Source organism: Danio rerio, chromosome 2, assembly GCF_052040795.2.
Source record: "Danio rerio strain M-AB ecotype USA chromosome 2, GRCz13ab, whole genome shotgun sequence".
NCBI classification, from domain to species: Eukaryota; Metazoa; Chordata; class Actinopteri; order Cypriniformes; family Danionidae; genus Danio; species Danio rerio.
Window position 1 is genome coordinate 28,295,020 of NC_141022.1, and position 12,205 is coordinate 28,307,224.

General features: G+C 34.5%; 1 protein-coding gene across 4 annotated transcripts in view; it reads left to right on the top strand.

The window, feature by feature from the left end:
- The window catches only part of mast3a (microtubule associated serine/threonine kinase 3a), a 60,618-nt gene that overhangs the window by 817 nt on the left and 47,596 nt on the right, over window positions 1–12,205 (top strand). For 2 of the 4 annotated variants that reach the window (XM_087240835.1, XM_087240836.1), the window contains exons 2-4: window positions 4,399–4,430; window positions 9,622–9,698; window positions 9,952–10,021. In XM_087240835.1, the coding sequence (XP_087096961.1) occupies window positions 4,399–4,430; window positions 9,622–9,698; window positions 9,952–10,021 (179 nt within the window). Of the gene's footprint in view, window positions 1–4,398; window positions 4,431–6,392; window positions 6,884–9,621; window positions 9,699–9,951; window positions 10,022–12,205 lie in introns of those variants that run through there. The other 2 variants (XM_087240833.1, XM_087240834.1) reach the window with 1 other exon arrangement.

Here is a 12,205-nt window from a genome sequence, read left to right on the forward strand (position 1 = left end):
CGAGTGCAGCCAAATTTATATGTTATAGAAAAATATTAAAAACAAAATTTAAAAAGAGGAAAAATCAAGAGAAGCAAAAAATGTTTTAAAATAGATTTTTTTTTTGCAATATTTAGCTTGAATTTAATTGTATTATCTTTCAGTTTCTAAATATGTTTGGTGACTAAAATATTATATTAATAAATATATCTATTTAATAAATCTGTTTTGTTTAAATGCACCAAAATCCATTGCCTATATTCACTGAGCAATGGATAAAGATATTCACTTTCAGAATGGGGTGCACTCAATGCTGAGCACTGTATATGTAAATATAGTGTATAGACAAATATAGTGTCTTAATTTTTTTATATAACATCCCCATGTTTGACTGTTCATTCCACAAAATGTTCTTTAGATTATTAAAAAAAAAAATTTAACAGAAAAAATGCTCTTTTAAGATCACCTATCATCTTATCACTTCTTTGAGGAACCAAAAATTGGTTCAAATGTATTATCACTGAAAAAAAGCTAAAAAAAAAAAAAAAAAAACTTTTGTGACATTTATTTTAATTTAGCTGTGTATATCAATGTAAAATACAAAGAGTGCTGTTGTTAAAAAAAATAGTAAACCTGCAGGACACTTTTGGGATCAACAAGGCATTTTCACAAACAGAAATGCCACTCGCTTGACATTTTCTCTTTTTCTCACTAAACATGTATTTGAAAATGTCCCACTTTCTTCTGAGGGTCAGCTTGACCTTGAGCAGACGGTCTTGACCACGTCTACATCCTGCACTTGGGATGCTGCCATGTAATTGGCTGATTAAAGATTTGCCCTATTGAGCTGTTACTAGTTTTGTTCCTAGAATTAGGTAAAACTTGCAAAATCTCCTTTTGACAATCTCTTCATTTCAAAAACAATATAACAATTAAGTATGCTTTTTACATATATTTGTAAAATGTAGAAAGTGGTATTTAAGGACACAGTGTAGTTTTGGGTTAGGTTATACTATTTATAACTAGCAGATAGAAAATCTATAGAAAATCCATATGTTCTCGTGTGTGTGTGTGTGTGTGTGTGTGTGTGTGTGTGTGTGTGTCCCATTTAGTTCAGTCTTTGTGGGAGCAGTTGATCTAGAAAAAGTTGCAATCTTTCCCATCTGGCAAATAAACCAGATTCACCATTATAAAACACAGTGGCTCAGTGGTTAGGACTGTCGCCTCAGAGTAAGAAGGTTGCTGGTTCGAGTTCTGGCTAGGCATTGGCTGGTATAAGATTCGGACTGTATGATAACCTTGGATATAAATATCACGGTTTCATGGTATCACGGTATTGAGATTACTGCTCTAAAATATATTCTTTTTAAACGTCTGGGTTAAAAAAAACTTTTCCCCCTTTGTACACAATATATTTTAATTTGGAAAACATTTAAAATATTTTGGAGCAGTAAACATGTCAGGCTAAATAATTCAAATTAATTATTGACTTTTGCTGTCTTCATCTGTTTCAAAAACACACATATATATATATTTTTTTTTACAATTTAATGGCATTTTTGGGTATATTTTCTGTTGATGATACTATTGCCTTAAAAAACAAAAATGTAAATAAAAAATATTACTCATACCTTAGGAACAGTATTGCAGAAAATTTTGACAGTTTTAAAACGTTGACTTTTCCAAACCGCGGTATACCTTGAACACGGTTATCGTCCCATGCCTAGTTCTGGCTGGGCCATTTTATGGATGTTTCCAAGTACTGGGTTGCAGCTTGAAAGGCATACGCTGTGTAAAACATATGCTGGATAAGTTGGCAGTTCATTCCGCTGTGGCGACTCTTGATGAATAAAAGGACTGAGCCGAAGAAAAATGAATGAATGAATGAAAATAAATAATGTGTTTCTTTACTGAATTACATTTTCTACAGATTCTTTAAGAGGAAGGTCATAAATGGTTGTGCTTTTACTTCTGTTCTAAAATTTCATTTTGTGTTTAGAAGTTGATTGCATGCCCTCTACTGTAATCATTGAGTGCAAATTTTGACTGATGTTCTGTAAACACATGTCAGGTCTAACCTGTTACACAGAGATACTGTTGCATCATTCTCAACCGCATACAGCATGAACTGTCCAATCTGTCATGTTTTAGAGCTTTGTTTTTGAAAAGACATATATTGTATCAACATTGGGGATATTATTATTGCATATTTGTTGAATATGGAAGATTTTTCATTTTTATTATAAAGCCAAACTTCAATTCAGTGATCCCGTATTAATTAAGGGACTAAGCGGAAAAGAAAATTAATGAATGAATGTAATAGCCACAGATATTTATTGGACATAATTTTGATCAATTTTAAACTATCTAAACTAATTTAACACGACAAAAATATTTACACTGCAATTTTATAAGAACTTTGCTGATATGAAACAATTTTGAAGACAATAATTCACAAAAGTGAGCAAGTTACAAATATTGGCCTGTACTTTGAAAAAAAAAATGATCAAAACGTAATGTTTGTTTACTTTAACATTGTTTAAACTTATCTTTTTTAAGTTAAACAATTCAAATTGATTTAAAGTGCTTTTAGTTTAATATACTTAGTATAATATTACTTAAATTTGTGATGTCTTATTTAAAAAATTATAAAAAGTACTGGTATTATATTGGCATACTGTAGATAAACAAACAAATAAAAAGTAAATAATAGTCAAAAAAATAAAGTTGTGCAAAAGCTGCAGATCTTCTTTCAAAAAGTATAAACATTGGTTGAGCATGAAAGGGTTGGAGAATCAACAAGACAACCTTTGTTATCGGTCATTTACAAGACACTCATTAAATGCCACTGCACTCATTCTAGATTGACCAGCCCCTTTGGGACATGAAAGCCCAGTAAACGCCAAAACTCACCCTTATGAAATAAAATGATGAGTGCTGACACAAACATCTCCTAAACTTAAAACTGGCAGATTTATATCCAAAGACAGAACCTTATGTGAGCGTATCCTAGTAATGTAATGATCCTAGCATCCTGCTAGTGGTTTTACAGGACTTGGTTTCCATTTGCTCTGAGCATTATCAAAAGCTGAAACATGAAGCTTTTGGAAAAAAAAAATACTTTTTTACCATGCTTACAATATTATCACACACTCGAGCCTTAACTAATGATGCATTGGTTTGGCCTCATCCATCCTGATTAATCTTTCAGAAGTTCATCCAAATATTCAGTGGCCCTCAGCCCACTGACAGTGATTCCCCAGCCAAGAAGGGACAAAGAGACATTGAAAGCTTCAGTTTTCTGAACCGGCTAGGACCTTGGCAGAGTTTTATGAGGTTATATCATCATTTTATTATATTGATTATGATTTAAGCCCTTAACTCTATAATTGCAGGGGTTGTTTTAGGCCAAATATGGGTAAAATGTGCCCATATATAATAAAAATAACATATATATATATATAATAATAACAACTCAACCACTGGTAATTTTGAAATTTAATCCAACAGTTGGGTAGGTCCAAATCTGGGTTAAAACAACTTTAGACTGTTAAAGCTTTAGAATGAATCCATTAAAAGTCAGTGACAATAAAACTGACGAGTTTCATAAAATCCAGAAATACGTGCCAAACTGGCTCTATTTTAATTTGTCACATTTATGTGGGTCAGACTTTAGATTAAAGGCCTTCTCACACCTGATAACTAAAAAATGCTGCAGTATTTTTAACCCAATTTGGGGACAAAAACAGCCACTTGGTTCATCTTTTTAATCAATTACATTTTTAGGACCAAATTTAACCCAAAATTTGAATTCATTCATATTTTGTCTTAATGTAGAGTGTAGTAATAACAATAAAGGTAAAGTAAAAAATAATAATAATAATTTCAAAAGAATATTGGAGCAAACGTAGAGCTATAATAATAATGACTGAGATGAACGCTTTCAGCAACATTAACTTCAGCAGTCAGCCATCATAAACAGATCAATATTGTGTGATGATGTGGATGCTTATATTAGACTTTATAGTTGTTTTTAAACTCAAAACATTTTTTTAAAAAGGAAAAAGGTTTCATTTGTACTGGAGGATTAGTTTCTGATTTAAAACTCTTATTAACACTCTTACAAATTTAATTCAGCTGTTGAAAGGCATTGCCACAAAGGTCAAGGCTGTAGTTTAGTTCAGTAAATTATAGTGCGAGTATGATAATGGCATAACTCCTTTAACTAATTCAATTCACTAGAAATACTGTACAAGGTCTCTCTACTTTGTATAAACGCTAAATGCAGAATTGGTTGCCGAATACTTTGCTTATAAAATAACCCAGGCCACTTGTTTATAAGTGTGTTTTGCATGGTAACAGTGACTGGAGGTTTTCTTATTATTATTTTATATTAATTTAATCTTTATCCCTTTTCAGAAGGAACTGAGCCTTCCACGGAGAGGAAATATGTGAGTACTTTTATTTTTACTTTACAAAATATGGTCACTGAGATTTTATTAGCAATCATATTAGTCTTTACTTTCAATTTGGACATTCTATACTGGCATTTCTCACCATGCACCACTTAAAATCACCAGAATAAATTTGTTTAAAAGGTCTGTTACAAGTAATTTATGTCTTTTGTTGATAACTGAAATATCACTTCAATTAAACCAAATACAATTTATCTAAAACTATTAAGTTGGTCTCTATTGAAAGGTTTAGAAAGCTAACATTTTTTTTTTTTTAATTGTGTGAATTTGAATAAATATGAAATTTGTAAACCTGTTTTTACATGTCCGCTTGTATTGATCTAAAAAGCTTTTAAGAAAGGTTATTGCATTAAATCATTTGTCAAAAATAAAAATGCAATAAAAGTGTGTTTTCTGTAAATATTTATCTGTCTATATCAGTTCATAATATAAAATATTTATGATAATGTGATATTTTTAGATTTTTAGATTTTTAGATTTTGTATAATATAAAATTTTCTATTTATTATTAATCACTGACATTGACCTTAGAAAATGCACTTTATATGTACAGAAAGCATATTAAATGCATAAGGTTACTGTTATGTCTAATGCAAAAATAAGGCTTAAATAATTCAGCCTAACAGATGTATTTTGTAAAAATGAAGCTAAATACTTCTGACCATTGCTTTTTAAAATATGCAAGCGTAAAAAATGGGGGCAGCACGGTGGCGCAATGGGTAGCACAATTGCCTCACAGCAAGAAGGTCGCTGGTTTGAGCCCCGGCTAGGTCAGCTGGCATTTCTGTGTGGAGTTATTCATGTTTTCCCCGTGTTGGCATAGTGTTAATGGTGCTCCAGTTTCCCCCACAGTCCAAAGACATGTGGTATAGGTTAATTGAATAAACTAAATTGCCCGTAGTGTGTGCAAGAGTGTGTGGGTGTTTCCCATCGACTGCGTAAAACAACAGCTGGATAAGTTGGCTGTTCATTCCGCTGTGGCGACCCCTGATGAAAAAGAAAATGAATGAACAAGTAATGGGCGGCATGGTGGTGCAGTGCTGCTGCATCACAGCAAGAAGGTCACCGGTTCGAGTGAATGCCCTGGTCCTCCAGGTTGGTGGTCGAATGTTAGGCTAATGACTCACCTTGTAAAAATGAAATATTATGAAACACCAACATAATGCGGCTAAATATCAACTTTGATATAAACGGTCCTGGGAGTAAGTAAAAAGTAATAACCAATCAAAGTACATCTTAAAATATTTTGTATGATTACATTTTTTTTTGCTGACAGTGGTTTGTGGTTAATGGAAAACCTGGTTTGTTTAAGTGTAGTGGTATAACATATAATGAATATAACATTGCAGTAATATTTTAGGGCTGCATTGTGATCCCTAAAGGTGTTTTTAATATGTCTTCAAATGATCTATGTCATAAATTAGCCTGACAAAGTTTTATCTGTATATGACATTTTAGTAGGTGTCTTCTGTAAATACTGGTAAAAATGTAAATTTAAACACTCAAAGTTTGAAATGTACCATCCTTAGTTTCATTTGCATATAGTTTTTAAACAATTGTTCTAATTGTTTTGTATATCCAATGAAAAAAGCTCTGGGCATCAAATCTGTAAGTAAATGTGGAAATGTATGAAATAAACATCTAAATAAAACATTTTTAAAAATCCATGATAGTCAATATACTTGCTTAGTCAAATATATAGCCTAAATACAAATGTTTGAAACCCCATTTTCGGTTTGGACACACATTAGTCTTAAATCCATATAAGAGGAAAGGATCCCAGAAAGTTTGGGACTTTTGACAACCATATGCAGCATTGTTAACCTATTACACTGCTTTACCAGTATGGGACACTCTCCGCATGCTGAGTTCAAGGAGGCGGGTTTATTTGCCCGGCACGGTGACGTTCAAACCCCTCCATAACCCCTTCTTTGACTCACACTCTATGACAACTTCCTCCAGTCCGCGCACCCGCTTTTCTTTTATTGTTGCCCTAAACTTGAAGCGGTTACAGTTGTGTTTGCGGTAACGTTACCTTTAAGCCGCGTCTGTTTCGCTGTGACAGGACTCGAGTATAACCAGGCGATGGCCTTTTCCAAAGCAATGTGGCAATGTGTCACTTGTGAGAAAATAACGCGGTGATGGCATCGGCTGTGCTGTACTTAAGGCTCTTTCTGTCTGCTCCACCGTACTGCATGCTATGGAGTCCGTGTCTACATGGAGTTCGTCCGGGAATTACATTAACGTTAGGCGTCTTCGGTGCTTTTACGCGTCGCAATGCTGCGGTAAATCTTCCATGAGGATCTGTGAACTGCGGGCTTAACGAAGACCAACACCAACACCATCATGTCTGATCGGAATTACTGGACGGTGTGTCCAAGTTATAAAAGTCAATTCGTCTCAGGAGGTTTAGTCAAACGACCCAAGAGGTAATGGGACATATTACAGTATGTTTTCATTGTGGTTATTTATCAGTGTTTGTCCGCAAAACTTGCCTCAACTTGAAAAAATTCCACAGGCGCAGCCGCCAGAAATGTGCTTGGTAATGTAGACTGTTAAAATACGAAATAACTAGTGAAATATCAGATAATGTGTGCTTTAACGACCTCTTTGTGGACAGCATATACTTTGTTTTTCCACCCAGTTGTTTTTTGTTTCCGATAGTAACGTAAACGTGGCCCATGTTCGGCTGAGCGTCTGCTGCTCCTCATTGTCCTGTTGGCGGTGGATTGCTAGCGTTTAATGTTTATATACAGTCCAGCCGTCTGTATGTATGTGAGGTTTGTGATGACTCTGCCATTTAATTATATGTAGGTTTTAAGTCTTTGTCAAGTTGAGTATAGTTGGTGTATAGTTCTTAGGCGTAAGTTAATCAGAAGTTGAATGGGCGTTGAGGTCAAATAAGGCTCTTATTGTTTTAATACTTAATGTAATATACGGCTAAGCATTCTGTTAAATAGTTTGTGAGGTCTTGTTACAAGCATGACCAGCAAAACTAAACATTTTTAAATGTACAAATATTTGCTAATTAAATTACTTTATTACTAATTAGACTAATTTAACAATCTTAAAATGTGCTCACCCTTTGGTCATTAAAGATATGGATGAGTTATTTTAATGGAACATTAAAGATTTATAGCTGGAAGTCAGATTGGTCTTTGGATATTCATAAAATGTAAGTCAGCAGCTACCACCTACATTTAGAGTTAAAAACATACAGGCAAAACAAAATTATTGCCTCTCTCCTGAGGTCTTGTGAGGTTTGTGTTTACATTACAAATTTTAAATCACAAACTCAGTAATAGGGCTGGGTGATTTATCGAAAAGTAATCAAAATCAACATTCAGAACCTGTAATCGATCGATCAATCGAAATATATATATATATATATATATATATATATTTTTTTTTTTTTCCCCCCGAAGTAAAATTTTTTTTTCCATTACTTTCCCTATCATGTGTTAAGGCACTGCTGTGTTAAGGCTACTTTTGCGTCGAATGCATGGATATGGTTCGGCGCAGCCTTCATGTGGTTGCATACTTTTCTGAGCACATTACATGTGAAAATATTTTTGCACAAAACTTACCAGTGAACTATGAGGGCAAAAAATTAAATAATTGTTCATTAGTTGTAATCGAGTTAAAAAGTTCAATTAATATTAATCTAGATTTAGATTGTAGGCCAAATTACCCAGCCCCACTCAGTAAATAGTCCTAATTGCATTCACTAGAGTTATAATTGAAACTTCCTGTTGCACAATGATGTATTTGTCACATGAGAACTGGCGCTTTGTCAGTTGGAGCTAACAGAGTAAAAACCAAAAAGTATAATTTTAATAAAATTGCAACACAGCCACTGTTTTGTAAACAAACCGCTGATGCTCATGTGTCTAATACACAATTATGCAACAAGAAGCTCATTTTTAAGACTGTTTAGATTACCCTCAGGATCATTTGTTGAGTCTGTGTGGATTTAAAGGTATAATGCTCTTGCACAGATTAATATTTTCATTTTATAAGACACCAGTGCCTTGTCAGGAACCAATTTTATTAATTAAAAAACTGCCTGGAGGTGTTGAGTTTTATTTTATGAAAGACTGGAGTCTGGCTTCAGCTAAATAAAGAAACTTTAATGCATCCAGGCCTATAGGTGCCAGTATAAAGTTTAGAACCACTAAGCCTTTGGACAAAATAAAGCCAACTAAACTACATTGTTGTTAAATTAGATGAAACTTTCAGAGAAGCCAAAGACGCTTAACGTTGCTTAATTCAGTGGTCCATAACCTTTTTATTACCGCGGACTGGTCAACACTTGACAATCTTACCGCGGACCAGGGACGGTAGGGGTGGTGACAAGCTGACAAAACATCGCTGATACAAGTTTTATTTATGGATAAAATTACAAAGCACTGCTGTGTTTGGGTGTTCTGTGTTTGTCTGAGATAGTCAACCAAAATGTGTATATTCCATGAAGCCGAAGCTCATTGGTCAGTTCTTGTCACGTGACTGGCGGTGCACTCGGGGGATTCATTCAACTGGGTGCGTCTGGAAAATCATGCCGATTGGGCGCACAAATCGTGCTGACTCGCGCACCTATTGGAAATAACGAACTTGCGCGAACTGTAAAAAACATGCGATATAAGGATGGCCCCTAAAAGGCTGCAGTCATTTGCAATCTCCAGCAGTTGATCTTCATGCACAGACATGGTGGATTTACCTGATTTGTTGACATGAGTTGCAGATCCATTCCTTGGCAGTCCATGGGTTCTTCACTGGGCCTTTTCCCCTTTGCAAAGAAACTTTCCTAAGCCGTCTGTTTCTTACTCATTTTTGCTGCTTGTGGGTTAAAATTGGGCGCTCAAGTGAGCGAGATGTAAGTGAGAGAATACAGTCATTTTTCAAAATAAAAAATAGTTTAGACCCACATAATAAATAAAATAGAAATAAATAATAATTTCTTGTGCGGCCTGGTACCAATTGAGGCCTGGTGGTTGAGGACCACTGACTTAAGTTACACTACTTGTGTAGCTTGAAATGTGAAATATTTTAATAAAAACTTTTTAGACTGGTCCAGTACTAAAGACGCTATTCATATAGAAGCATGTAATAATACTGAGGGCTGTAAACATTGTATTTTTAACAAATGTTTTTTTTTTTTTTTTCTCAGTAACCGGAATAAGAGGAAGAGTCTGGCTCCCTCACCTACTCTATCAAGACCTCTCTCACCCCTTCATTTGCCAACTGGTAGCTATAATTACTTCTCTTGTAATTAAAATAATGATAGATGTTGGATTTATTGTGTGCTTGATGATAAATGCGGGGTAGCATAATATGCTTACACATCCATCTCACTGTTTGAATATTCCAGTGTCAGTATCACTATGTCAATAAAGCCTGTCAACTGAGTGCCAGTCAATACACAACCACTTTGGCATCCAATGTCTATATAAACTAAAGATAATGTGCATGCTGACCATGAAAGGTATGTTTTCTACAGGCAGCAGTCCACTGGACAGTCCCAGAAATGTCTCTGGCAGTCCATCTGTCAATTTTCCATTCATTCGGAGGTAAGAGCTGAAGTACAAGCATGTCTAAATGCATATATATTAGTCATTTATTCAATGTCATCTGTTCTTTCATAACGGCAGTATAAAAGCAAGGATTAAGGGTGCAAAGGTTTTTAGCAGGCCAGTAGGATTCTGCTTTCGCTGTAGCTGCCCTTAAGGCTGTACCAGGGATGGGAAGCTTGGCATTTGTCACAGCAATTAGAGTGAAGTCAGTGTGTAGCCTCATTACTTTACGCTGTTGTGATTATGTACTGAGGCTCCATCCGCTTTTATTAATGCTTGCTTTAAATGACGGCAGTCTACAAGGCCTGTACAGCTCAATGAAGACTGAGTGAGATGCTTTAGGTTGTCTTTAATGTGTCCTGGATGGGTAAAGATGTTCAAGATCTTAACTAGAGCACTGTTTATCTCTTTTTTGAAGTTTTATTGAAATCTGTCCTGACATTAAAGGAAAACTCCACTTTTTTTTCCACACCTAAAGTCACCTAAACTTGAGTATTGCAATTTTTAAAATCTATTTAGCCAATCTCAGAGTCAGACAGGAGCACTTTTACAGGGTGTCCGCGGGGTCTTAAAAGTATTAAAAGTTGATAAATCAATGTAGAAAAATGTAAGGCCCTTAAAAATATTTAAAAGTCTTAAATGCTGTTTCGCAAGGTATTAAATTTTATGTCATTTTTGATTATACAATGTATTGTTGTATGCTAAAGTTTGCCTGAATAAAATCTGCAAATATCAGGATGCTGTGTGGTTTATGAAATCCTACTAGATTTGACATCATGCTGCTTTGTTTACTGCAGTGAGCAAGGCAACACCATTATTTCTGCAGTTCTATAGGCGCCACCTGCTGAATTAGCTAGATTTAATAGATTTTTATTCAGTATATGAATGTTTTAGTTTTGGATTAGTTTCTTACATTAATTTTTAGTAAAAATATTGTAATTTAAAATATTGCCAGTGTTTCTGGTTGAAAAGTGGTTATAAGGGCTTAAAATGTATGAAAAGTGTCTTTATAAAGGTCTTAAAAGGTACTGAATTTGACTCACTAATTCCTGTATGTTTAATACTGTTTTAGCTTAGCTTAGCATAGGTCATTGAATTGACATAGCATTAGCATCTACACAGTATTTAAAAAAGAGTTTTGATAATTTTTATATGTAATATAAGTTTGACTATTGTATAGCTACATTTTGTGTATATTGTGATCGTATTGAACATTTTGATTGGCTGTTCAGCTAAGACTAAAATGACAAAAGTGAAATGACAAAGCAAATGACGCACATCAAGAGGGGGCATAAAGAAGCCAGCTTTAATTTTGTCAGATTTCTTAAATGCTGCTTTGTTTTGTATGTGTGCAGCACTGTTTCTGGTTTCCCCTTGTGGAATGCCAATATAGATTCTGCCACTTGCAGATATAGAAAGGTACATCCTCTAGCGCAGGTGATTTGTGCTAAGCTAAACAAAGCTAAAATGGCTCCTGACAGACCCAGAGATCAGCTGAATGGAATTAAAATGCTAAAACTCAACTGTTTAACTTTGACTTTTGTAAAAGGCCTATTTCCAAAGAAAGTGAAGCGTTCCTTTAATATGCACATTTTACAGGTGTTGTAGTGTCTGTAACATTTGAGCTTCAATCAACGTGCTGTGTCTAAATGCTTGTTTGGTTGGTCAAAAAGTCCAAATATGGTCTGAGAGCAAAAAAGTTCTCTGTCTGATAGTTGTCTTACAGTCCTGCATTAATTATGTATTAATGAATATGCAAATGACTATTTCGCAATGTTAGATTGAAAGAGCAGAAATGTCTACAAGCATTGCCCATAGCCTCTCCCTTCGAAGACATAATAAAAAAGTAGACAAAAGAAACTAAATAAAACACCAGACATCAAGTCTACTTGTGATCTGGTTGACCAAACTGTGTTATTACTAGGTGTGAACAGGGCCCTAGTCTAAGTAGAATGATCCTCTTAATACTTTCAAACATCACAAAAAAAAAAAAAAAACGCTGTCTCTGCAGCACACAAAGATGCAGTTAATTGTTAAAATGTGTAAGCTATCTAATAGGGCCTCAGAATATATCTTTTTAGCATCGATATCACATTGTGCGCATTCGCAATAGTCACATCACAAGATCACCATCAATAATGTACATTAGAGATTTATGTTCATCTAATATACAAACAATGT